At 43.6% G+C, this 27,872-nt stretch overlaps 2 protein-coding genes across 6 annotated transcripts in view; one reads left to right on the top strand and one right to left on the bottom strand.

Annotated features, from left to right (window-relative positions):
• Positions 1–1,551: 1,551 nt before the first annotated feature.
• Positions 1,552–21,720, bottom strand: TMEM169 (transmembrane protein 169). 3 transcript variants are annotated; one of them, XM_047720994.1, is made up of 5 exons: positions 21,618–21,720; positions 21,084–21,195; positions 6,527–6,894; positions 4,327–4,380; positions 1,552–4,084 (listed from the first exon to the last, which is right to left on the bottom strand). In XM_047720994.1, the coding sequence occupies exons 3-5, from the start codon at positions 6,798–6,800 to the stop codon at positions 3,462–3,464; spliced, it is 951 nt and encodes a 316-aa protein (XP_047576950.1). In that variant the 5' UTR covers positions 6,801–6,894; positions 21,084–21,195; positions 21,618–21,720; the 3' UTR covers positions 1,552–3,461. The 3 variants fall into 3 exon arrangements, with proteins under 3 accessions (XP_047576950.1, XP_047576949.1, XP_047576951.1); XM_047720993.1 differs by lacking the exon at positions 21,084–21,195; XM_047720995.1 differs by lacking the exons at positions 4,327–4,380; positions 21,084–21,195.
• Positions 21,721–21,792: 72 nt separating this feature from the next.
• Positions 21,793–27,872, top strand: part of PECR (peroxisomal trans-2-enoyl-CoA reductase) — a 44,894-nt gene continuing 38,814 nt past the window's right edge. For 2 of the 3 annotated variants that reach the window (XM_047720997.1, XM_047720996.1), the window contains exons 1-3: positions 21,794–21,989; positions 23,851–23,984; positions 24,958–25,123. In XM_047720997.1, coding sequence (XP_047576953.1) covers positions 21,866–21,989; positions 23,851–23,984; positions 24,958–25,123 — 424 coding nt within the window. In that variant the 5' untranslated portion in view covers positions 21,794–21,865. Of the gene's footprint in view, positions 21,990–23,850; positions 23,985–24,957; positions 25,124–27,872 lie in introns of all 3 variants that reach the window. The other variant, XM_047720998.1, reaches the window with a different exon arrangement.

Genomic DNA, 27,872 nt, shown 5'->3' with positions numbered 1-27,872 from the left:
TTTTGCCTTCCCTTAGCTTTAGGGCAGCCAGGAGTTCCCGAGGAATGCCAAAGAAAACACATCTGGGGGTGAGCGGGGGAGGGAAGGGGTAGGTTGTGGGGTGTCAGCTTGTGCTTTGTCCTCAGCTGGCCTTCTGCTCTCTCGTTAGTTGTATATGACCTTCGTTCAGACCCAAAGCCTGATTTATGGCCGCCACACGTGCATTGTACATCTGCTTTGTGAATGACAAAAAAATATCTTGTCCTTGAGTTACTGATCAATATTCCTATTCCCTGCATCCCTTTATAACAAAACTTGTGATTCCTGCCCATATGCTAATCTATAATCTCAGTGAAAAAAGTACATAACCCTGTAAAAACTGTTAATTTCCCAGAGCACTTTCTTCCCTGTGAAGAGTGTGTTTCCCTGGCAGCTGTCCTAACTTGGGCTCGAATAAAACTCTTTCTCACTTTCAGAGATTCTGAAAGATTTGTTCATTTGGTGTCAACCATATCAGGGCTTTTATCTTGTTTGTAGTTTCTCTCTCTCTCTCTTTTTTTTCCCCCTCTCTCTCCTTTAGCTCTCTTCTCTCTCCCTCTCACCCAAACTCCTCCACTACAGGTTTGTTTCCTGGGAGAAATAAAAGAGATTCTAGTACCTCTGCTTGTTTGCACCTCGGAGGGGAAGGTGGGGAGGTGGGCAATAATGTTAGCCACTAAGCTTTTGCAACACTGCCAAACGTAAGTCCGGGATGGCCATGAAGGGGACAATGAAACTTTCAGGTCATCTAAACTTTTAAGATTTGGCATTGTTTTATTGAAAATCCTGGAGGATGAAGGTTTTATTCCCTCCTGGACTTGAACTGATATGAAAATGCTGCTCAGTGTCAATAGACAAGATGTCTTAGTAGCAGTGTCATCATGGACCAGATATGGTTTACCCAGCTCGGCGTATTATGGCTGTAAAGCCATTGGAACGCACAGTCCTCCTTGATGCTTGCCATAAAGATTAGGCAGCTATGAGCTAACAGAATGTCCATAGATGGTATTAATTCTCTAGGTATTTGCTGATAGCAAAGATGAGATTCCTTTTGATCTCTTTGGTTAAGTCTTCCTCAAGTCTAGACTAGGCTTTTATATACCTTAGTAGAGCCCTTGTGAAATGATTTAAGCTTCTTCCACTAGGTTTTGAGTCTAACTAGTCTGAGAGCCATGTCCACTTCATCTCAGTATCCCTTGGGCCCCACCCTCACACCATTCTCCTCCATTCCACCACAGCCACCATACCCTAGTCCTAATCATGATTATTTTTGGCCTTGGCTATTGGTTTCCCTAATCCCAGAAAAATCTGACAAATGCGGTTGCCACTTCCTGATGTAGGCTTAGGTAAATATGTGATCTGCAGAAAACAGTCCACCTAAATGGACTCACCATAAATGAGTGGTATGTGGGAAGAGTCAAACATAAGGATCCGTATTAAGATCGTTATACATACACAGAACAGCAATCAGGCTCACCCTTTCTCTGCAAACAGTAGCATTCAAAGCAATTTTGGAGAAATTCAAAGACCATCTGAACAAAATTAATTTGATTTTATTTTTATTTTCTTTGTCATCATTTCAGTTGTTTACATTTCTGCAAAGGCACCAGAGAGCACCAAGGTTACTTTCAAAACGGTTGGGCAGAGTTTTGTTTTGTGTGAAACTAATAATAGTTTTTGTTGTTGCTATTTTCAAAGGGGGTTCTTCTGAAAACGGTGTTCCCCATGCTTTAGGCCAATGTCCGTGGCCTTCTGTGGGAGAGCAGTACTGACCTGTCTGGTTTGATTCACAGCCATTCTGAACGTAGTTTCTTCCTGAGACAGGAATAAGAAATGGGCACCAGCTGTTCTTGTGAGGACCCAAACCTCCAAAATCTGCTCAATCTCTTGGGATTCGATTTTTTTGACATTAGAAAGACACCCTCAGGAATAAATTTAAACAGAAAAAAAAAAAAGTTCAGATTCTATTCATCTAGATTCATCTGGTGTTCACCCCCCAGTGGCCAGGAAGACACCCTTTCATGAAGCGTGGAGATACAGTGAAGACACTGTTGGTTAAACTCCAATAAGGTCTGACTGAGTGAGGCTGTGAGGTCTTGCTAAACAACAGAAACCTAACCCTGTCTTCTCCATGCTTAGGGCTACTGATCCCTGTTGGGGGAAGTTTGCAAATCCTCCCTACACAGTCTTTAATGTATAGATTAAATTAAACATCACAACCCAGTCCTGCCTTCACTACCAGGAAAAAAGTTATGCTACTAATTATATTCAACTCTCCACTCTTCCTTTCCAAAAACCCTGAAACCACATGACATTACAAACTAATTGCAAAGTACATGAGATGCTAATTATCTACTGATAGCATATACATAGTATATGTAACTAGTATCTATGTAGAAAATCTCTGTGTAACATTCAGCCCTAAATAAATAAATAAATAAATAAATAAAACAAAATAGCAGTTTGGGATCTGAATATATTTAAATAATTACCGTGAGGCAGAGATTCTTTTATGCCTACCAAAATTGTCATGTTTCTCTTTTTGCTTAAATTAGCAGAACCCAAATACTTAACCTGAACTATAGCTGCCTAATCAAAAGACTACATTTCCCAGCCTCTTTTGCTTGCGAGGTCACGTGACTAAGGCCTAGCCAATGAAATACAGGAAGTGTTGAGCTTGAGGGAGACTTCTGGGAAGTCTCCTTAAACAGGGAGAATATACATGTCTTTGCTCCCTCCTCTATTCTGCAAGAACCATGGATGCGAGGGCTGGAGATGTGGTCACCACTGAGGTTTTGAGGACAAGGACAAAGAGGGTCATATCCTAATGGTAGGGGAAGAAAGCCTAGGGTTTGGATGACTTCATCAGGTCCCCTGATGATCAACCTTCAGATTTCTTCTATATAAGAAAGAAAGAAACTTCTTCTTTGTTTAAACCACTGGTATTTTAGGATTTGAATTCTATGCCACTAAACCAAACTCTAAGTGATACACTCAAATCTTTACATTCTGCTGCACTATGGTAGCCTAGCTTCCTAAGTGTTTCTCTCCTACCTACGTATTATCTTTTTGGTGAGCTTGGTCTCCTTTGGGCCTCATTTTTCTACCTGTCACATTTAGTCAAATCCTTCCCTGGGTTCCAGTCACCAGTAACATCTTCAAGCTCCTGAGCTTAACACACAACTGCACTCCCTGTCCCAGATAAATGGTCATTTTAGGACAGGGAATGAAAAGAATTCGTCTGTGGATAGACTGCTTTGGCACAAATTGCTTTTGTGTTCCCTGCCCTCCTGAAACCACCAAGATGGTAGAACAGAACCGTGTGTGCTAGAATTTTCCAGGACTGAGAGGGGAAAGGGTTTACTTTAAAGAAAGACTCTCCTGGAATTGGGAGACAATATATGGGCTACTAGGACCAGAGAAGGATGGAAGTTGTTGGAAGTTTAGACAGTGGAAGTTTCTACTTCCTGGGTGGGGTCCTTGTTGGAGAGATTGCCTGAGATACTGTCAGAGTCCAGCAGCTCGACAATGCTGTAGGGGGAGCAGTCCTCCAGACCTAGCTTGCTGCACAACCAGCCGCAGAAGCCTTTCTCCATGTCCCGGGCAGCTTGCCACCATGCTCCCCAGGACCATGAGAGCTGGACCACTGCAGCATAGAGGCCCAGGGAAGAGGCCATGGCCATGATGAGCACTGGATAGAAGAGAACGAGGCAGGGGCAACATGAGATCTTGTGCCAGAAGGTCCTCTCCTCATTGTACACAAGGAAGATGTTGTACCAGGTGATCGTGCCATAGTAGAAAGAGACAACAAAAGAGAGGATAAAGACCACAGGCAGACAGACCAGCGTCCAGAGGACGACATGGGGCCCACGATCTGCTCCCACTTGGCAGGCCTTTCTGTCTTCAGGTGTTCTCTCCCGTGATGACCCTTTAGGCCTCGTCAATTCCTGCAGCTCCCTCTGGGTCAGTGTGACATGGATGTCCACCATCTGGCCCTTTTTCTTTCCTCGTGTGATGGTGCCAGTTAACGTGACATAGCGGCTGTCCAAAGGCATGTTCCACATCCCTGCAGGGCATCAAGGACGTGACGTTAAGGTCAGAAGAGTGCACATTGAATTACAGGGTCATCATCTGAGCTGGAGGCTGAATACCACAGTTCCTGTTTTTATAGCACCTGGCACAGTCCTGGAGTCAATGACTGTGTGAAGACGAAGTGGGTGGACCTCCCTCCCTCCCTGATGTTAGGACTCCCCCAGGGCACTCTTACTCCACACACGTGGGCTCTGAAGAAACTGTGAAGCAGGTTACCTTGTTTTTCAAGTTCTCTCTCCACTTTGCTGGGCCTCAGTCTTGGCACGATCTCTGTAATATGGAGGGGTATGAGGAACTTTGCCATAGACACCAGTTCATAATGACCTTTTTCTAGTGTATAAGTGCGTGAGTATCCACTGATGTGTGTGAAGATTGTGCTGCATGTGTGTCCTACCGATGGGCAGTGCACTCCCCTTCCCTGCTCATCTCTGTCTCTATGCTTCCCTGAGACGAGGCTTCCTCACATGCCTATGGTCATCTCAGCCCTCACGTCCAAGCTCTGGACACACACACCACACATACCACACATGTACACTGTCCTCATACACATACCCACACATTACCACCACCACCAGCGAACTGCCATCCTTTAGTCATCCTGGAGTGACACCAGAGCTACTGAAACACAGAAGTCTGTGGCCCCTTGGTATGTGAAATATAGTCTACAAGGGGAGGTTGGGGGGTGGGGTGGGGGGTAGTATAGGCAGGAGTAGGAAGGTTGTACTGTTCACCCAAAACCTAATGATCTCAAAACCTCCCTCATCTCACTGAATAGTAAATGACACCACCACGTCCTTCTCTGTTGCTCCTGTCAAAACCCTAGGAGTCATTGCTGACTCCTCTCTTTCTCTCACTCCCTACCTCTGATCCATCAGCAAGTTCCAAATTGGACCCAGAATCCAGCCTGTTGGGGTGCCTGGGGGTGCTCAGTCAGGTTAAGCATCTGCCTTCAGCTCAGGTCATGGGATCGAGTCCCCCATCAGGGAGCGTGCTTCTCCCTCTGTCTGCTGCTCCCCCTGCTTGTGTGTACTCTCTCTCTCTCTGCCAATACAAAAAAATCTTAAAAAAAAAAAAAAAAAAAAAAAAGAATCCAGCCTATTTTCCCTAGCTAGCTTTCCTGAGGTCACCCTGGTCCAGGCTTCTACATTAGTGCTATTGTGGCCTCAGGGATGGGACAGTCTCTTATCAGCTTCTACTCTTGCCTCTTAGAATCCACTCTTTATAAAGAAGCCAGAATGATGGTTTAGAAATAGAGGTTATCTCTCCTTTGCATAAAAGTCCTCCACTGACTTCCACTTGCACTTCAATCAAATCCCAAACTCCTTACTATGACTTGCAAGGCCCAGCATGAACCTCTCCACCACTGTTGCCCGTCTTCCCTGAGAACAGGGGAATAGGCCAGTGGTGCTTCCATCTTAGGGTCTTGGCCCCATTTCATAGTCGGCTCCTTCATTTTGTTCAGATCAGCTCAAGGGCCACTTTCCAGAGGTCCTCGCATGACCAGGCAATCTCCTCCCCCACGCTCTCCACCGATCATTCCGCATCACTGTGGTTTACGGTCTTTGCAACTCATACCACTCCCTGAAATTAACTTTGAATGACTGCCTTGTTCACTGTCTGTCTTCCCTTCACTAGAAGGCAAACTGCACAAGAGCAGAGACGTTGCTGGTCTTGTCCACTGTGGGTCTATGTCTTAGAGAACAATCCTGCTAAAATTGATCTACCTTACCCGTCTATTGCTGCATGGTGATGCTTAGTCCGGACACTCCACGGCTCCGTTAGCAGCAACAGGTATTCCCACACATGCATCCTTATGCCCATGGGCCTAAGTTTCATGGGATACTGAGAATTTCTAGAATGTAAGATATGCAGTCTAAATTTAATAATTATTGATAAATGTCCCTACGAAGTGGGTAAAACAGAATTCCATTTCCACTGGAGGGACATTGATAGCACAACTATTTTCTCACATTGATGTTATCCTAGTGTACCCAATTTTTGGCCAACCTACACGTAAAGGAATATTACCACTCACTGCTATTGTAATTCGCATGTTCCTGATTATTATAAAAGTCAACTATTTGCTTCTTTATCTTACGTGTATTAAGTAAATAGCATAGTCTTAAAAATAAATAAATAATTAGCATAGTCTGCTTGTATTACTAATTTTTGTGTATAAATCGGTCTCTTCACTTACACTAGGAGTTCAGAAAGGACAGAGATGATCTCTGCATCACTGCGAACAGAACAAAGTCAGTGTTTAATAAATACTGCTGATCTGTGGAATGAGGACTGTGATATTGCCAAAAGAAAGGTGTCAATAAGTCGAAGTAGGTCAGTGAGCAAATCCCTGTCTATCTTCTGGAGAATCCTCATTCTTTCCTGTGGCTTTAGGTAAGTGGCCCCGGAGACTCACCTTCATCTGCAGGATAATCTAGGAAATCGTCTCCCTCCTCTTCTTTAGGCCGGTCTCCACTTTCTGATTCCCCAGGCCCCTCATCTAGTTTCTCATTTTCTGACCGGTAGATGATGATAGATTCAGGGCGGGACTCTTTCCTCTTCTTTTTCCTGCGACCCATTGTGGATTCCCCATCCAGGGCCAAGGCAGCAGCCACAGCCTTCCTCAGAGAGCCCTGGTGGTGAGGGCTTGGGAGCTGGCCCTCCCCTTCTACTGGTGCCAGCTCATCCATGCTGCTTCTCACGTCTAGTTATTCCTTGTGAAGAGTCTGAGTTCCTTGAGCAAACTCACTATCCGCACACCACAGAGCTTCTTCCTGGATGGGGCTAAGCAAAGATGTTCCATCAGTGAATTCCACAGAAAAGATAGGCAAGCAAAGCCATCAACAGGAAGGAAATAGGATGAGATGGAAAGGGGTCTGGGAGATGATTCTCAACTTGCCTGAAGGTTTCTCCTCCCTTTCCTTCTCATATCACCGTATTTTGGGAATACTGCAGAAATACTCTTACAAGATTGGATTGTCATGAATAAAATTTTATTTGTATTGTAATAATATTTGTGTCATTTATGCAAACTTATAAATTATGCAAAACCCATCAGTTCAGCTGGGAGATGTTGAGTATGACAAAGTTGGATGAGGAAGCCTTATAGATAAATGGGATTTAAGAACTACTCTTGCTCCCACCAAACATGACAATTTGGATGGCTGGGGCCAGTAATCCAGTCATCTGGCTGTTGAGTCCTGCAACCATACTCAAAAGGATGAACGGAACTTTTAGAAAACTCCCCAAAGATGGCACAATATCACCAACCACGTCTACTATGGTATTCTATGAAGAGCACATGCCTCTTGGCTTCTTGTTAGCCCAAGATCCCAGAAAACTCCTGGTTCTCTCCTATCACATGTGGGGAGACCAGTGGAGAGGATGCATAGTTGCCCACTCTTTTTTTTTTTTTAATTTTATTTATTCATTTGACAGACAGAGATCGCAAGTAGGCAGAGAGGCAGGCAGAGAGAGAAGGAGGAGGAAGCAGGCTCCCTGCGGAGCAGAGAGCCCAATGCGGGGCTCGATCCCAGGACCTTGAGATCATGACCCAAGCCGAAGGCAGAGCCTTTAACCCACAGAGCCATCCAGGTGCCCCATAGTTGCCCACTCTTAAGATTCTCTCTCCCTTCTGTTCTCCAGGTAAAAAGAGATGGGGAGAGAAGAGAGTCTATGTAACATCCTTTAAAGACACTGATTGGCTGGTGATTTGGGTGCATTGAACCATTGAGAAGACAGAAATGCTTTCAGTGCTGCTACTGAGCAGGGAGAAATTAGCAAATACCCAGCTAGTCAAATTCGGCAGCTGGTTGCTCAGATCCTCTTTTTTTTAAGTAATCTCTACATGCAACATGGGACTCAAACTCACAACCCTGAGATCAAGAGTCTCATGTTCCACCAACTGAGTCAGCCAGGTGCCCCACCCATAAGCTTTTTATTTTTATTTATTTATTTATTTATGTTTAAAAGATTTTATTATTTATTTGACAGACATATCACAAGTAGGCAGAGAGGCAGGCAGAGAGAGAGAAAGAGAGAGAGGGAAACAGGTTCCCTGCCGAGCAGAGAAACCAATGAGGGGCTTGATCCCAGGACCCTGAGATCATGACCCGAGCCGAAGGCAGAGGCTCAACCCACTGAGCCACCCAGGCGCCCCTCATATGTTTTTTAAAACAACAGCAAACAAGAACAAAAACAAAACCTAAGAAGCATGTTATTATGGACAGTTTCAAACATACTAAATGGAGAACCTTTTTATTATGGAAAGAGGCATACTGTACAAAAGACAGAGAACAATTTTAAGGACCCCTCATTGTCCCTATGATGATAGCTTCAATAATAATCAAAATATTCATAGCCAACTTATTTAAAGGCAAACCTCAGACACCATTTCATCTATTTCAGTTTGTTTCTCTCCCATATAAAGAATCTTTGGGAAAAAAAAAGATACCCACAATATCATCATACCTCATTGTTTTTAAAACAATTCTTTAATATCATCCGATATCCAGTCAGTTCAAATCTCCCTGTTTGTTTAACAGTTTAAAGTCTATTTTCTGGAATTGGGATCCCAATAAGATCTATGCGATGCACACAGATCCTATGCCTGCTTGTGTGTGGTAGTGCTGTCCAGTAGAATTCCTGCATTACACCTCGAATGACGCTAGCGCAACTGGGGAAATGCTTTTCTTTCTTTTTTTTTTTTTTTTTAATGAATTCTAACCAATTTAAAAATAGCCATATGTGGCTAGGGACTACTCTAACAGACAGGTCCATATGTTTGTCCTCCAATTACTTTCCTTCCAATTTCTTTGTGAAAGAAAGCAGGTTATTTACCTTGCAGATTCTCCCAGCCTAGGTTTTGCCGACTGCATTCCCACAGGGGTGTTCTGAACCACACGTATTTCCTGTACACTGCTAGCTAACTAGGCTTGATCGGATTCATGTTGGAATGTTTTGGGTTGGTTGTTTTGGCCAGACAGTGTTATAGAGGGCATTTTGTACTTCCATCCGGAGACACCTAATGGCATTCTGGCCATTTTAAAAAATGAAATTAGTAGCCATTGATAATCATTGGCTAGACCCACTAATTCACTATGAGTTGCAAAATGGCGATATTCCACTGGATATCAGGCACTGTGAACAAACTCAGTTTTAAACTTGGTAGAGGAGACAAGTGGCCCTATTATCATCCATTATTATTGCAAATTATACTGGGAAAATATCTTTCTGTCATGACTGTAGTGATAGCTTCTATTAATATGAAAAATTTCTGAACTACTTACCTCATAAATTCCCCATTCACAAATAACTGTATTTACAACGAAGAATTGCTAGATTCTACTACAATCCTGCCACCCCAGGATCCTGGAGACAGGCCACTCTCCAGTAACTCCAGGTTGCCTTGTTCTCAATTTCCAATTCCTCATTTTTTCCCAGTGGTCTCGGAAGAGTATTTCCTTCCTTTCAATCCCACTTGCGTACCCTTTGATTTCTCTTTATCCCCAACAGTGAGGCTTCTCCTCTCATTTGTCTGAAGCGGTCCTAATGTCCAGTGGGCTGGCCCAAACAGGGGAGCCAAAATAAACAAACAACAAATCGAACTAGGCTCTAAATGCCACTCAATTTGAAGTAAATCTCATGTCTTAAAATTATGCATCTTTGACATTATCATGTGACAGGGCCAACTCTATATCGTATTTCTTCAAATGCCAAAACACATTCTTTTCCCCTCATCTCAATGCATCTTAGGACCAATGAACTGACTTCTCACCCCAAAGCCTGAGCTACCTTCTGGGCAAGTAGCTCTGCCTGACTACCCTTTGTCCAAGTTCTTGTCTTCTACAGTTTATTTTCTTATATATCTCTCCACTGGATTGCATAGCCCAGACTGGAATAGAGAGGTGTTGACTGACAGAAGTGAAATGCCCCCAGGTAGAATGGGAGGGTTATAGCAAGTCCTCACAGCCTGTCTTTGCCTGGGGTGGGCTACGCTGTTTGAACAGAGGGAGTGTCTTCACCATCTTAGGCAAGGAACTTGCCTATGACATGTTTCAGAACACAAAAATCCAGAGCACAAAGTCTTCCCAAGATATATTGATTCAGAACACAATGAAGCCACCTATTAGAAAGATTAAAGCTCAGGTCATGATCCCGGAATCCCGGGATCGAGTCTCACATCGGGCTCCCAGCTCAATGGGGAGTCCGCTTCTCCCTCCGACCTTCTCCCCTCTCATGATCTCTCTCACTCTCACTCTCTCTCTCAAATAAATAAATAAAATCTTAAAAAAAAAAAGATTAAAACACCTAAGGGAAGTCAGAATTTGGAACTCAATGATAAGAATGTTGAATTTGCCTTAACACATGTTTGCCTTACTGGTGTCAAGAAGCACAAACAGTGCTCTCCTACCAAAGGATCCCCAGGGCAGAAGAACGGACAGCCAGCGAAAACGGACTGGAAGAAGAGGCTGTGTGTGCATCTCCCTAAGGTTAGAGGTTTATTGTTAAGAATGTGCATGAATTTTGAATTCTACTTTCTAAGATTCTGTATTTAATGTAAAAATGTTTTCCCTGCTGTAAATCCTCTAGTAAAACTGTTGCTTGGTAAGTCATACCAAGGTAATTCTATGATGCAGGTGACCTCTGAACACACCACTTTATATCTACTGAAAGGGTACAAACATCAGAGCTTGATAGTGTGAAAATAAATTAAAGAAATTTCATTTAAAATAGACTCAGGAAGGTCTGGCAGGGGAACTCTCATTCACATACCATTCCTTGTAGCCTGCACAACCAGCAGAAAGAGAAAGTTAAGAATTATCTTGACAATTGCTTTTTTTTTCTCTTAAGTCTTATTTATTTAAGTAATCTCTACATCCAACGTGGGACTCAAACTCACAACCCTGAGATCAAGAGTCTCATGTTCCACCATTTCATCACCTGCTTTCAAGAAAAGTAAGATTCGTCCCTGCCTCAACAACAAGGCACTAACCACTACTTGCAGCCAATGTGAAACGACCACAGCCTTGATCTCTCTGATCTTCAGTGAACTTGTGTTCAAAACAACTCTCTCTGATTTCCTCTCAAAACTTAATAAAAGCTGATCTTCCCTTTGTCTCTTTGGACTTGTCTATGGTTCAACACGCATTCACGGACTAATAATCACTCTTTATGGGCTTGTGCAAATTGAATAATGTATGGTGTTCTAAGTCTTCTGTTTGGTTGGCCACAAACCAAAACAAACAGGGACAGACTGGTGTTAGGTAAAAGGAAGAATTTCTGGGGCACCTGGGTGGCTCAGAGGGTTTAAGGACCCTCCCAGGGTCCTGGGATCGAGCCCTGCATCAGGAGCCTGCTTCCCTTCCTTTCTCTCTGCCTGTCTCTCTGCCTACTTGTGATCTCTGTCTGTCAAATAAATAAATAAAATCTTTAAAAAAAAAAAAAAAAAAGGAAGAATTTCTGGATCCCCAGGACAGAATAATAAAGAAAACAAGAGTCAAGAGAAGCATTTGTGTCTCCTGTAAAAACAAATATGACTATCTGGTAAGCTGATGAGGTGTGGGAGGAACAATCTGATCTGTAAGCAAGGAGGGCGATGACCCTTGGAGACCCATTCAAATCCTTTAGAGGAAGCAGGAAATAAATAAAAAGAATTGGTGAGCTCCTGGTAATTCACCTTAAGGGTCTGTTCCCTGCCTCTGGTACAGCTAATTTTACACAGGTGCTCAGCAACATGATCTGAAGGGCTCCTGGCTGGCTCAGAGCCCCACACTGGGTATAGAGCTTACTTACAAAACAAAAACCAAACAACAACAACAACAACAACAAAACTCCATGATCTGAGAGTACAAAATGGCCCAACAAACTTTAAGATGGTTTGTTTGGTAGTTACGATAAAAGATAGCCCTCAGAAATGGTTTTAAACCTGTCCGTTGATCAACAACTTCCCTCAGTGGAGATGTTTTTAGAAACCAGCCCATCAGAGTCCATCCCTCATTTCTAGAAGTCAATCAGGTCAGTAAATTTGCCTGTCAGAAGCCAGGGGCTTCCACGGATGAAACTGACTTTCCTCAAAAGTTTATTCATACAGACGGTTGTTGGTCAAACAGGTTTAAAATTACTCCTGGTGACTACCTGTTATGGCTAGAGAAAGTACTTTTTTGTTCTATTTGCCATGAGGCTGAAACGAGATCAGGTATGTTTTAGAACAAAGTGTATTAGTTATTCATTGTCCTGTAACAAATTACCACAAGCTTCGAGATCTAAAAAAAGAACTACATATTATCCTACACAGTACTCTGTGCCAGTAATCTGCAAGTGTCTCAGCTGGGCAAGGAGTCATCTTCTCAGTCTGCTTCCCACCTACAGAATTTGGGGGTCCAAAGGCCTTTTTGCTTTTGGACAGTCTCTGAATTCCTTAGGTATTCTGTCAGTATAATTCTCTTAAAACTTTATGGCTCGGGGCACCTGGGTGGCTCAGTGGGTTAAAGCCTCTGCCTTCGGCTCAGGTCATGATCCCAGGATCCTGGGATCGAGCCCCACATTGGGCTCTCTGCTTGGCAGGGAGCCTGCTTCCCCCTCTCTCTCCCTGCCTGCCTCTCTGCCTACTTGTGATCTCTCTGTCAAATAAATAAAATATTAAAAAAAAAAAAAACACCTTTATGGCTCTCCTGTGAATAGTTTTTCTGGGTCAGAAATGTGAGAGTATCTTAGTTGGATGATTTTGTCTCAAGGTCTCTGAAGATGGCAGGGCAGCCCTCATCTGAAGGCTTGGATGGCATCAGAGGATCCGGTTCCAAGATGGCACACTTGCATGGTGCTGACTCAGTTCCTCCCTATATGGGCCTCTCCACGGGCTGTTTGGGAATTCTCACGACAGTGCCTGGTTTCCCTCAGAGTGATCTGGGAGCAGATATTCTTCTTGACCACTTCAACTTTTTTTTTTTAAGTTTGTTTGTTTGTTTGTTCATTTATTGAGTAATCTCTACACCCAATGTGGGGCTCAAACTCACAACCCAAGATCAAGAGTCACATGCTCTTCTGACTGAAGCAGCTGGGTGTCCCTCAACTGTACTCTCGATCCTCTTATCTTCCTCATCCTTGACTTCCTTCCATTCTAATAGCTCCAACTTCTCCCCTTTGCTGATTCCTTTTTGCCTGTAAATAAACCCAGAAGTCCCTATGTGGAAAAACCAGCTTTACCTTGCCACTTAATGCAATGCCCAGTTCCTTTGTTCCGTAACTATGCTTCTCTATCAAATAGTCTGTTGCCATTATCAGTTCATCCTTTCAATGTCCTGTTCTCTTCACCATCTTTTCCTCCCTTCTCCCAAACCCCTTTCTAACACACACACACACACACTCCCCAAATGCACATAAGTAAGTCATGTGCAAAGATAAGGAATAGGTCAGGAAGCGAGCATTTACTTAGCCTTATGTACCAGGCTATAAGCTCAATTTTTAATGCATGTTACCTAATTTGCACATCTCAACAAGCTCACTGTTAAAGTAAGTGAGAGAACCTGGTTTTAAGCCTAAATTGTATAATTTCAAAAGCCCAGAATTTTCCCACCAAGATTAAGAAGTCAAGTGTTCGTGGTAGCTGCAGTAGACAGTTGATGGGTTTTTGTTTTGTGTGGGTTTTTGTGTGTGTGTGTGGTTTGGGTTTTTGTTGTTGTTGTTATTGTTTGTTTGGTTTTGGTTTTTGCTATCTTAGCCTTATTCCTCTTTCCTTTGGTGATAGACCCACTTTTTTCTATGTTGAATACAGCCTTAAAAGTCACTAGAGTGGCCCCAGTGATGATTTTACCATCCTTATCCTCCCTGCCCATACCACAGCCCTAATGCTGCTTACTTCCAGGACTTTTTTGAACCTTTCTTTACCATCTTTGACTTTCTGTCTTCAATCTCTTGCTACCTCTCAAATTCTTCTTTGGCTTCCTTTACTCCCTTATCTATCTCTTCCACCCACAATAGCCAGCCCCTTGAGACTCGATTCTCAACAGATTATCCTCTATTCTCAACAGTATATTCTTTTCCTCCTGTTGAAATATGCAGCCTTCCTGCCTCCTCTGCAGGACACCTCTATGCCAAGAATGCCCAAATATGGATGTCAAGAATTAATGTATCCCTCCAGATGGATTTCCAGCAGCCTAGTGGATATTCTCCACTTAAATATCTCATCAGGGGCACCTGGGTGGCTCAGTGGGTTAAGCCTCTGCCTTCAGCTCAGGTCATGATCCCAGGGTCCTAGGATTGAGCCCTGCATCGGGCTCTCTGCTCAGCATGGAGCCTGCTTCCCCCCCCCCTCTCTCTCTGCCTGCCTCTCTGCCTACTTGTGATCTTTGTCTGTCAAATAAGTAAATAAGATCTTAAAAAAAAAAACAAACCAACTCATCATTTCTAGCTATGCATGTTTATACCAAACTCATCTCTTTATTTCTAGCTGACTTAACCTCTTAGTGTTACGAAGAGGACAGGTAAAGGGGGAAGGGAAAGGAGAATGGGAAGGGGAAGGAAAAACCCTACACCATCTATGTTGTGCCTATTCTCATAAAAGAACATTTGCTTACTGTATCATTTGTTAGTCTCTGTGTTACTTGCTTGTATATGGTTTTCTCATTTCATTACATTCTAATACTTTTTTGGACAATACTATGTGCCAGATATTGTACAATTGTCCTAGGCACAATAATCCTAAGAAACAAACACTATTTTACAAATGAGGACATTTGGACATAACATTAGTAACAACTAAAACTTATTGGATATTTACTATGTGTCAGATGCTGTTCTAAGTGCCTTACAATAATCATATTACTTAATTGTCTCAGCAAACCAATGAAGTAGGCACTATTATATTCCCATTTAGAGAAGCAATTTGCTCCAAGTTATGTGGTAGTGGGGCTGGGACTTACAGCCAGGTTTGCTCATTTCAAAGCCTATGTTCTATTCATGGGGCCATGCTGTCTGCCAGCATTTACCCAAGATTCTATACTTAAACCCTTAGAATTGTCTTGGATAAATCCATTTCCCATGTTAGAGATGGATTCTTATGTCTCCAATAGTAATCAGTCTCTGCCACTCATTCCTATGAAGTTTCTTTGATAATGTCTTCACTTGAATGTTTACTACCTCCATATACCTCTAATACTACTTCTTCCAAGCTGGTCTCTCACCTTCCATTTCAGAATTCTTCCTCAACCATGTTAAATGGTGATTAACAAAAATACATCATTTTTATGTTGTCCAGTAATCATCACCATCTTGCCATGACTAACTAAACTATACCTAAAGGGTCTGTCTGGAGTTTGAGGCTCTCCCTATTCATGGTCCATGCTAGGCTTCAGTAGCAAATTTTCCCCTTCCACACAACATGACTAGTCAACACACATACTTATGTTAGTTCCATCATCGTCTTCACTCTTCTCAACCTGTTTCAAGCCTGGCTCAAGACAGACTCACTCACTCATGTCCCCCTACTCCAGCCCACCCATCTGTCCCCACCCCAGCCCTACTGTTGCAAAAGAATGGGGAGAATGGAATGAGTGTTCAAGTATAAAATGGCTACGATGGATGGATACTTCATAAATGCTGGTTTCCAATCCCTTTCTTTTGCCTTCTTCTACTCTGTATTTTAGTAGCATTTGTCCTCTGTGCTATGCTCTCTCAGTGCTTAATTCTGCAGCATTTCATATCATCTGGCATTGAGTATGAATGGCTTCATTATTTTTCATTCATCTTCCCAAGGAGATTATACAATTTTAGAAATCAGGACCTTTCTTATACTTCTTCACCTCCAATGGGAAGATCCTATGGTTAGACATGTAGCAGACACTCAATATGTCCTTGTTGACCCTATAGGGCAGAGGGGAAGGGAAAGTGCCAATCAGACATAGGATATAAAGGTAGTGCCTGGATGGCTCAGTCCATTTAGGATCTCACTCTCGATTTTGGCTCAGGTCATGATCTCAGGGTCATGAGATCGAGCTGCTGTTGGGCTCTGGGCTCAGCTGCTGTTGGGCTCCCGGCTCAGCCTGCTTCCCCTTCTCTCTGCCTGCCTCTCTGCCTACTTGTGATCTCTCTATCAAATGAATAAATAAAAATCTAAAAAAAATAAAGATTTATTTATTTTGGAGAGGGAGACAGCACAAGCAAGAGGGGTAGAAGGAGAGGGAGAGAGAATCTCAAGCCGACTCTACCCTGTGCCCAGAGCCTGACATGGGACTTGATCTCACAACACTGAGATCATGACCTGGGCCAAAACTAAGAGTCAGCGGCTTAACTGACTGCACCACCCAGGCCCCACAATATTTATCTTCCTTTAATCCAGTATTATTTTGGTCTCTTAAGGCAGCCACACAGAAATCCTACCTAATATACTGGAATTGCCCAAAAAGTTATTTGGTGTGTTCTAATTTGTCAGCCCTAATGCCTAGGCAGATCCTGACACACATTTCAAAGTTAGAGCATAAAAGGACATCATCCCTAGTAATGGGTGGTTTAAGCAGTTTTTATTTTCCCGGGGTGGGGGGAGCCCAGGAATTCTAAAACTCAGCTGTCCAGTACAAAGGACATCACACTGATGTTGGCTTAGCGCCCACGCCCTCACCCATGAAACCCACTGGAGAGCTCAGTACAGTCTGTACTACCATGGCTAAATGTCAGCCTACATTCATATGTTGAAATCATGTTTCATATGTTGAAATTCATAATTATTGAATTTATATGTTGAAATGAAGATTTTATTTTGTGCTTGAAATGAAATGTTGAAATGAAAATCTTCATTTCAACAGATGAATTCATGTTTAAATTCGTATGTTGAAATATTCGTATGTTGAAATCTTAATCCCCAAGTGAGGGTATGAGAAGGCGGAGTCTTTGGGAGGTGATTAGGTTATGAGGGTGGAATCCTCACACATGAGATTAATGTCCTCATAAAAGAGACCCCAGAGAACTCTCTTGCTCTTTTTGCCATGTAAAGACACAGCAACGAAATGGTCATCTACGAATCAGGCTCTCACCAGACCCTGAATCTGCCGGTACCTTGATCTTGGACTTTCCAGCATTCAGAACTATGGAAAAAAATGTATGTTATTTATGCCACCCAGTATGTGGTCTTTTCGTTACAGCAGCATGCACAGACTAAGACAGCTAGTATTCTCTGCTTGTAGGGAGTTAGACAGTAGTGCCCTAAAAGGAGTTTTATTAAAAGAAAATCAAGACCTCCTAGGCATTCAGTAAAAACCCAAAGACTCACAACACCACAAAGTGAGCATACCTGTCCAGCGATGGGGCCTTTCCTGCCACCCTCCCTGCCCCCCCGCAACCCCTGCCAAAAACACACACCTCCACACGGTATTACATGGCTCCTTTAAGGACCTCTCACTATCATGCATGATATGGATAATTTCCCTGGAGTCTGCTCCCAATTCTCTGCTCCCAGGTGGTCATGGGAGCAAACGTGATCCAGTGCCTTCTCCAAACCCATCCGGATACCCAGCATAACTTGGGGGATTTGGTGGGTGGAGAAACCAGGAAGCTTTGAAGCCTCTGCCATAGTGTCCATTGCAGGAAAGAAAATAACCTGCATGGATGAATTATGGCTGGAAAAAGCTAATAAATGGCAAGGACACCAGGCTTACCTTCTGGATACAATAAGGAGTGTGTGGGCAGCAGGGGAGGGATGCTATGGTAAACTAAGACCATAGGTCTTTGCAGAAATAGGAAGTTGTTTCCCTCTCTTCCACCCACCAAGCCAACTGCTTTCACAGAGAAACACAGGCCCATTTGGCATGGGTTGTTTAGCATTTCCTGTTAAAGTTCTGGATTTTAATTGTTGTATTTAGTCCAAATTTAAATAAATTTCCACATAGACAAACCACCAAAACAAAGCAAAACATAAACTGTCTGCTATTTTGCTACCTTTGGTTTATAAAGCTTCAAATCAAGGCACCCTGTGTCATTGATTTAAGAACAATCAGGGGTTTTGTTTGTTTTGTTTTTTATTTCCATACTCCCGCAGAGTTGTTTGGTCACATATGTGACCAATTGTGACCCATATGGTTACATCTCCCTTTCCATGGAACCAGAATTGGGTCCGGAAGGGTAGAGTATGATCATTTTCAAGTTAACCTACTACTATTACTACAGTGAACTGTGCCTTGCTCCTGCCTTACTGCTCTTTCAATTCTCATTTCTGTATCTGTCACCCAAAGAGCCACATATCCCCTGTCTGGGGTGGCCATACCCTTCCACTAGCACTGTGATTTACCACCACGAGATGCACTATGTCAGCTAGGAAATAAAATGCTTACCATTTTACCACCAAAAATCACCATTAGCCCCTCTCAGGAAGACAGTCTCACCAATGTAAAGATAGAAAGGAATCTGGCTCAGACTGATGTCTGTGATTGGAGCCATGTTGGATCAGCAACTTGAAACTTCTAACCTCTGGCCAGTAGCTGTGACTCGGTTATGAGTTAGACTGTATCCTGTTCCTTCATGGTCCAGTGAGCAGGATCTCTCAGGTCACTGCCCAGCCTACCTGACCTGAAAGGCTCTCACACTGAGGGCTGGTTCATCATCTAGAAGCATCTGGCTTGTCTGCAGAGGAAATAGATCCCGGTAGCGAGGGTAGTGGGTTACGAGGAGCTTGAGCATCTCCATATTGTTAAGAGCTATAAAATTGGATCTTCCCTGTCTGAGCTTTTGTTCGTTTATAGGGAAACAGGGGTGGCCCTATTCTCTCTCCTGTCATATCTACATGCTAGAATGAAAACGCTACAAAGGCAAGGACAGGGGTGCCTGGGTGACTCAGTCAGTTCAGCTCCTGCCTTCAGCCCAGGTCATGATCCCATGCAGCCCCATGCATGCTCTTTCTCTCTTAAATAAATAAATAAAATCTTAAAAAGAAAAAGGCAGGGACAGCTAACTGTACCATCCACTGTACTGGAAACACTGACAGAATACTGTCAGAATACTGGTTAAGAGTCTTGTTTATGTAAGCTGGTTCAGTTCTGGACTCTTACTTCAAGGTGAGGGCATGGGGTGGGGGTGACTAGATGCCTCACTGACATTCTTTTTTGCACTAAGAATCTGTGAGGCTGAATGCTGAGAATCTCATAGGCCCCCGTCAGTTATGAGCCAGCAGCTGCTTTGAGGCATGAAGAGAATGAAGTTACCAGGCAGATGGGGTGGAGGAGGGGTGGGGAGATGGGTGAGCAGCAAGCACATCCCAGAAGACAAAGCAGTCAGTGCTAATAGGGGATGGCACAGTGCATGGCCCAGGAGATGCCCCCCCCCCCCTGCCGGGAGCAAAGGGGGCAGTGATGCAGAGCATAGGACAGCTTTTGATTCAGCCAGAAGAACATCAGTGTAGCATGGCGTGGATGCCCTGTGAAGAGATGGCTCAAACCGGAACCAGAATTAAAATCTAGAAACAAGGAGGCTCTATTGCTGAACCTCCGGACCTTGTGGGGTTAGCAGTCTTTCAAACCCTGACCTTGGTGAGAGACTGGGCAAAGAGCACATGCCTTTACGTTTTAACAGATCTCTTAAAGAGACCTCAACATCTCTCTTAATCACAGACTCTCTGGACCGTGAAAAAGAGCCTTTCTGACTGCTCAGACTGCAACTTCCTTGAAGCCCAGGAAGGCTCCTTATCATCCTCAGCGGGTGAAACTGGCTTAAAGCCAGCCCAGTCGCCTTTTCACTGGAGAACTCTGGAATCCCTCAGTCCCCTCAGCTGCCATAGGAAGGCTGCAGTGGATGCAGGCCCACAGGGACCCACACTGGCAGAGCTCTGTGAATCCACAGGTCCAAACCAGATCACCAATCACATTAAATTACACTTTTGATAAAAGAATTTTTTAAATCTTTTAAATCTTTTAAATCTTTAAAAGTAACAAAGTACTCTCTGCTCTCAAGAAAGAAAGCAAGGAATTTTCTAGAATAAGAAAGCCCTAGAACTGAGTCACTATTTCTCATCCTATGAAAAAACAAATACTTTGTCATTGAAATCAAAGCACTCTCTAGCAAATGGGAAGCAGAATGTGGAAGAGGTGTCTTCCTTTCTTTAATGAGTATAGATTGGAATCCGTCATCAACAAAAGAGAAGGGCAAGTTTTCTTCCTTTTTCTTTCTTTTTTTTTTGAGAGAGAAAAAAGTGCAAGAGGGTGGGGAGTGGGTTGCGTCAGAGGGAGAGGGAGAAATCTCAAGCAGGCTCTGTGATCACAACCCTGAGATCATGATCTGGGCTGAAAACAAGAATCAGGCGGTTAACTGACTGAGCCCCCAGGGGCCCCCCAGGGCAAGTATTTCTTAAAGGAGGTCAGAGAAGAGTAAGGTGATGGGAGATCAGAGAGGAAGTAATGTCTGATTCCACTTTTTTTTCTTTCAGTATTTCTTTTTTTTTTTTTAAACATATAATGTATTATTAGCCCCAGGGGTACAGGTCTGTGAATCGCCAGGTTTACACACTTCACAGCCCCCACCATAGCACATACACTCCCCAATGTCCATCATCCCACCACACTCTCCCGATTCCACTTTTAACAAGACCCATTTCTAATTTGCTTTGTGAATAACTAGCTGGGGAGTGGGCCCAACAAAAGGATGGCCTTTGTTTGCTTTTACAACATTTTAATACCTTGTTAGGTGAAAATACAGTACTCTGATAGCAGACGGAAATAGCGTGTTCCCTGAATTGTTAAGACCACAGCAACACACACATTCCCTAGATCTGCCAAATTCTTATGCCAAGTCTCAGTAGGCCAGTCCAGGCGTAAGCTCTCTCTGGTGGGGGGGGACAGGGGGAAGCTAGATGAACAATGCGGAGGAGAATCTGAATAATAACCCTGGGCTACTGGACATCAAACTGCGGATGAGAAATTCCACGCCCCTCCCCCCCCATCCTCCGAATGCTTGCTTCCCTGCTTGAGGAATGAACTAGATGATAGGATCTCACACACCTACATCAGCGTTCTTGCAGGAAGCACACACCCGTGGATTCGTCAGTTTCTGCAGCCTGGCTGAAATGGATTAGATCTCGAATGGGGTAAAGGTTGCATCTTCCCTTCATTCCTGGGCGGGGAAAGGGAAATGAGGTGGAGGTGGGCTGGAGTTTATTTTTAAAATCGTTTATTATCTTGGTTCTGTGAGTAACTACAACGGCATCCCACTCCCCACCCCCACCCCCAACTCAGCGCTCAGCGTCCCTTCCAGAGGGGGAAAGGATCTGGAGGCCAGATTTCTTCCCCCTCAGCTAAGCCTGCCCCTTTCCTTCCCAGCCAGAGGCACACAGCAACTGGAGCCGGAGCCTGCAGCCTCTCCTTCCCCAGGTGCCCTGGAGAATTCTGTCTTCATTAACCACGAGAGCTAAAGCACCGAGGATTTTTGGAAATGGAGGACGCGCCCGCTTTTTGTCTGCTTCCCTTCCTCCGGTCCCCACAATGGCACCGAAATTTAAAAACAAAAACCCAAACCCAACGAACAAGGGATCTCACCTACACATGCCGCGGACAAAATCTGGCAGAGGACCCAGACCCAGTCGGGCAGCCGCCGCCGGGGAGCAGCCGTCCGCTGGGAGGATGGGGACCTGCCGCGGCGTAGGGGGGCGCCGGGCGCCGGGGGCGGAGCGACGGGGCGGGGCGGGGCCCGGGCGGTCACGTGGGCAGGGTCCCTATAACGTCGCCCTTCCGAGACCGACCATACAGTGACCTTAGCGCTTTCGGGATTCGGGCTCCCTGCCGACATGGCCGTTTGGGGCGAGTGCAGGAGCTGCTTAGCACCGGGCCTGCTGAAGCACCAACTGGCCATCGTCACCGGAGGGGCCACGGGTATCGGAAAGGCCATCGCCACGGAGCTGCTGCACCTGGGTACGCGAGCGGGCCCTCTGGGTCAGGCTACTTAAGATCAAGAGGTCGGCAGAGACACACACTGTCCTAAGGGGGTTTCGGGAGCCGGGAGGTAGGCGGCAGGGCTGGGAGACGTGGACTGGCCAAGCCAAGAGGCTGTACCTGTAGGCGATGTTGAAACGTGGGGGGTGGGGAGGGAAGAGTCTATCTAAGAAATTCTGCAGAAGCGTTGAAGGATGAAACCACTATTTGTGAACTAAAGGGAAGAGTTAGAATCACAGATAACGTGGTCTGAGGTAGGGAACAAGGAGACTTGTGGAAACGTGCTGTGGAATTCTTTATAGATGTTTTTAAAATGAACCCGTCCTATGGATTACCGAATGAGGAAACGCGGGAAGACTTTTCATATTTTTCTCTTTATCACTGGTTTATTTAATGATGTCATTGCCATTTCTATTTCTGTTTTTATTAACTTTTCTCCTCATTATGGGTTGGACTTACCTGCTTCTTTGCATTACTGCTGAACATTTTAATTTTACCTTGTTGGATGCTTGTTATTTTTATATTCATTTAAATATTCTTGAGCTTTGGAGCGCCTGGGTGGCTCAGTGGGTTAAAGTCTCTGCCTTCGGCTCAGGTCATGATCTCAGGGTCCTGGGATCGAGTTCTGCATCAGGCTCTCTGCTCAGCGGGGAGTCAGCTTCCCTCTCTCTCTCTATCTGCCTCTCTGCCTACTTATGATCTGTCTGTCAAATAAGTAAATAAAATCTTTAAAAATAAATAAATAAAAAATAAATATTCTTGAGCTTTGTTCTGTGTTAACTGCATCCCAGAAGTTGTTATTTCTGTTGTTAGGTTCTTTGGAAACAGTTTGATACTTTTTTTTTTTTTAAGATTTTTATTTATTTATTTGACAGAGAGAGATCACAAGTAGACAGAGAGGCAGGCAGAGAGAGAGAGAGAGGGAAGCAGGCTCCCTGCTGAGCAGAGAGCCCGATGCGGGACTCGATCCCAGGACCCTGAGATCATGACCTGAGCCGAAGGCAGCGGCTTAACCCACTGAGCCACCCAGGCACCCAAACAGTTTGATACTTTAAGAGAGGCTTGTTATATGCTAACTATTGACCTGAATAGCCTTTAATCTAGTTAATCTAGGGTAATTTTGCTTCACCACTCAGGCCATATCCTTCTCAGTATCTTACCCATTGGCTTTTCAAATGAGGTTTTGCCTGTTTGAAACACTATTTCTAGTGCCTTCTTGTCCTCCCTTGACTCCCAACTTCATCTTGTCCTGGAATCCTAATGGTTCCTCTTCCTCCCCCCTGGGCTGCACCTGGGAAACTCTCTCCAGGCAGCAAGCTGGAATGATCATAGGGCTCACATTGTTTGTTTCCACTCTCTGAGATAGATCTCTGTGCCATGCTACCCCATGTCAGTCCCTGAAAGCTGTTCTGCATTATACTTTGCGCAGTTTTTTTGCTCCATTGGTCTGGAGGGTAAACTCCATTATTGATGTTCCATCTTAACCAGAGGCAGAAGTCCGGATTCACCTTTTTTTTTTTTTTTAAGATTTTATTTATTTGTTTGACAGATTATAAGTAGGCAGAGAGGCAGGCAGATAGAGAGAGGGGGAAGCAGGCTCCCCGCCTAGCAGAGCGCCTCATGCGGGGCTCTATCCCAGGACCCTGAGAGCATGACCTGAGTGGAAGGCAGAGGCTTTAACCCACTGAGCCACCCAGGCACCCCCTGATTTACCATTTTTTAATGGGTACACATGAAAGAACTTCTGAACTTTTTTTTTTCTTTCTTAATTTAGACAACCCTTGAAAGCATATTTACCAATGAAAGCATATTTACTCTTTCTTGACTGTTTTCTTTTCAGGGTGTAATGTGGTCATTGCATCTCGTAACTTTGATAGATTAAAATCTGTTGCAACAGAACTGAAGGCCAGCCTGCCCCCCAACAACCAGGCTCAGGTCACTCCCATAAAATGCAACATCCGCAGTGAAGAGGAGGTAATGCAAATATGTCTATATCCTTTATTCATTCATTTTATTTACAGTAGTGGTTCCTAAAACTAGTGCTTCAGATGTTCCTGTGGTAGAGGTCTTAGATGAGGTTAACCTGAAGCAGAGGCTGTAAAAGAGATTCTTTCACTAATGATATAGTGAGTATTACCTTCTTGGGGAGGAGATGAAAGAAACAGTCTTTAAGGAGGCTAAGCAAGGATGTGGTCTCAGCGAGATTACTTTTTGTGCCTTTTGCCCTTTAAGTCATTTCTTTATTTTTTTTTAAGATCTTATTTATTTATCTATTTATTTTAAAAGATTTATTTATTTATTTACTTTGACAGACAGAGATCACAAGTAGGCAGAGAGGCAGGGAGAGAGAGAGGAGGAAGCAGGCTCCCTGCTGAGCAGAGAGCCTGACTCGGGGCTCGATCCCAGGACCCTGGGATCATGACCTGAGCCGAAGGCAGAGGCTTTAAACCACTGAACAACCCAGGCGCCCCTTAAGATCTTATTTTGTTTTTTTAAAGATTTTATTTATTTATTTGACAGACAAAGATCACGAGTAGGCAGAGAGGCAGGCAGAGAGAGAGGAGGAAGCAGGTTCCCTGCAGAGCAGAGAGCCCGATGCAGGACTCGATCCCAGGACCCTGAGATCATGACCTGAGCTGAAGGCAGAGGCTTTAACCCACTGAGCCACCCAGGCGCCCTAAGATCTTATTTTTAAGTGATCAGTCATTTCTGCACCCAACGTGGGGCTCAAACTCATAACCCAAGATCAAGAGTCACATGCTGTACCAACCGAGCCAGACAGATGCCCCTTTTAAGTAATTTCTTAGTGTTCATTTTAACTGGATTTTGGCTACTGGTACTAATACCATTTACTGGGACAGACTGCAAGTTCTTCTCCCAGAGTAAGCTGTCTGTCCAACTAGCAAGTGAAGTTGTTAACTGGTTTACTTTTAACATTTTTCTTTAGGTGGAGAATTTGGTCAAATCCACCTTAGATGTTTACGGTAAGATCAATTTTTTGGTAAACAATGGAGGAGGCCAGTTCACGTCTCCTGCAGAACACATCAGTGCAAAGGGATGGCATGCTGTGATTGAGACCAACCTGACGGGCACCTTCTACATGTGCAAAGCAGGTGAGTATGACCAATAACCCAAAAAGGCAAGGTGTCTTTTTTTAAAGATCAAAGAGAATCTTTTTTTTTTTTCTTTAAAAATTTTATTTATTTATCAGAGAGAGAGAGCGAAAGCGTGCACATAAGCAGGGGGAGTGGAAATGGAGAAGCAGGCTACCTCTGAGCAGGGAGCCCGATACCGGACTCAATCCTGGGACCCTGAGATCATGACCTAAGCCGAAGGCAGAGGGTTAACCCACTGAGCCACCTGGGTGCCCCTAGATCATAGAGAATCTTCCAAGAGAATTGTTGGGGGCTCAGAAACTCCGCATCTGCAGTACTGACTGCCCTGATTTGCTTGCATACGACACAGAGATGTAAATTGCTGCTTTTCTGGATAGTAATTTAGCAATATTTGTAAAATATGGGTATGGTTTGATCTTATAATTTTATTTCTAGGAATTTATCATGAGAAAATTATGAAGAATCTGTACAAAGATATAGCTACAAAGTTGTACCTGAAATTAAAAAAAAAACAACAACGCTCACACTTAGTTTTAAAGAAATGAATCTGTTTAATCTCTTGTAACTTGTCAGATCTTCAGGGAGAATGCCAGAGTCCACATCCTTTCTGACTAACAACTAATTAGCATGCATGTAGATCTTTGGATTGAAAGTCCTATTTCACAGGTGATGATATTCAACTCCTGACATTGAGTAATTCAAGGGTTTAGTTAAAAACAATCGAAGACATTTTCGTGATGAAAACCACAGAACAGGTAGAATTCCAACCCAAAGGGTCTTCACCCTAATATGGATTAGGCTTTATATTCTTAACATCTCTAAGTCCAAATCTTGCAGACATTTCCAGCTTTCAACTTCATCTAACTAGTAGTATAAAGCTTTACATTCGTGGTGGCTGGCTGTTTCATGGGAACCTCTGATTTCTAATCCCTTGGTTGGAAGCACATGTAACAGGCTGGACTTGTGGTTGGCATCTGAGACTACCTCACGTTTCTTAAAGAAATATTCCCATGACAGCTCTGGAAGTGTCAGGGGAAAAACACAAAGATGATTTCAGAGTTCTTTTTTTTTTTAAGACTTTATTTATTTATTTATTTGACAGAGGAAGACAGAGGGAAGGAGCACAAGCAGGGGGAATGGGAGAGGGAGAAGCACACTTCCCACTGAGCAGGGAGCCTGATGTGCGGCTTGATCCCAGGACCCTGGGATCATGACCTGAGCCAAAGGCAGACACTTAATCACAAGCCACCCAGGTGCTCCTGATTTCAGAGTTCTAACACAGAGTACTCTTTGAGCAAAAGCAGAAAGTCTGTGTAGGGTAATTGAAATAAATTTATATCTTTTAATTTTTTCATAGTTTTAATTTTTTTTTTAGATATTTGATATGGCACATATTTCTTTATTTTCATTTCCAAACTTTTCAGGCTATTCATGACCTCTTTCTTTCTTTTTTTGTTTTAAAAATTTTATTTTTTTGACAGCAAGAGAGCACAAGCAGGGGGAGCACAAGCAGAGGGAGCTTTTTTTTTAAAAAGATTTTATTATCTTTTATTTTTTATTTATATTTATTTTTTATATTTTTATATATTTATGTAGATATATAAAATATATTTATATTTATTTTATTATATTTATTATTTTATTATCTTTTATTTTTATTTTATTTATATTTATTATCTTTTTTTTTTTAAGATTTTATTTTTTTGACAGAGAGCAAGAGAGCACAAGCAGGGGGAGCACAAGCAGAGGGAGAAGCAGGCTCCCCACTGAGCAGGGAACCTGATGCAGAGCTTATTCCAAGGACCCTGGGATCATAACCTGAGTTGAAGGGAGACGCTTAACCGACTGAGCCACCCAGGCGCCCCCCTTTTATTCTTTCAGATGAGTTTTATATTCAGGGGTTTTTTCCTCAAAACTCCTGGTCGGGAATTTGACTGGAATGGTGTTCAACCTGTCAATAATTTGACAATATGTTGAAATATTATCTCTGCCCCATGGCGCATCTTTCTATTAATGGAGTCTTATTTTATAATTTTTGGCAAAGGTCTGTGGTTTTCGTCATGTAAATCTTTTATTTATTTATTTATTTATTTAATTTTATTTTTTATAAACATATAATATATTTTTATCCCCAGGGGTACAGGTCTGTGAATCGCCAGGTTTACACACTTCACAGCATTCACCATAGCACATACCCTCCCCAGTGTCCATAATCCCACCCCCACTCTCCCAACCCCCCTCCCCCCATCAACCCTCAGTTTGTTTTGTGAGATTAAGAGTCACTTCATGTAAATCTTTTTTAAGTAAGCTCCATGCTGGGCATGGAGCCCAACACAGGGCTTGAACTCATGACCCTGAGATCAAGACCTGAACCAAAATCAAAAGTCAGATGCTTAACTGACTGGGCCACCTAGGAGCCCCTCTCATATTTTTGACTAAGGTTATACCTAGATATTTTGGATGACTCTTAAGGATTTTTCTTTTTTAAGATCTTTAAAAATATTTTATTTATTTATTTGGGAGCGACAGAAAGAGCACGAGCAGAGGGAGGGACAGAAGGAGAGGGAGAAGCAGACTCCCCGATGAGCAGGGCGCCTGATGCAGGGCTTGATCCCAGGATCCTGGGATTGTGACCTGAGCTGAAAGCAGATGCTTAACTGACCGAGCCACCTGGGCACTCCGACACCTGCTTTTTGAATGGGCTCCTTTCCCAGTTATTTTCAGCTGGATTATTGGTGGTTTATGG

This window comes from Lutra lutra, chromosome 3 (genome assembly GCF_902655055.1).
Source record: "Lutra lutra chromosome 3, mLutLut1.2, whole genome shotgun sequence".
Lineage (NCBI taxonomy): Eukaryota > Metazoa > Chordata > Mammalia > Carnivora > Mustelidae > Lutra > Lutra lutra.
The sequence above is the reverse complement of the archived record's forward strand: the minus strand, read 5'-3'. Positions and strand labels throughout refer to the sequence as shown.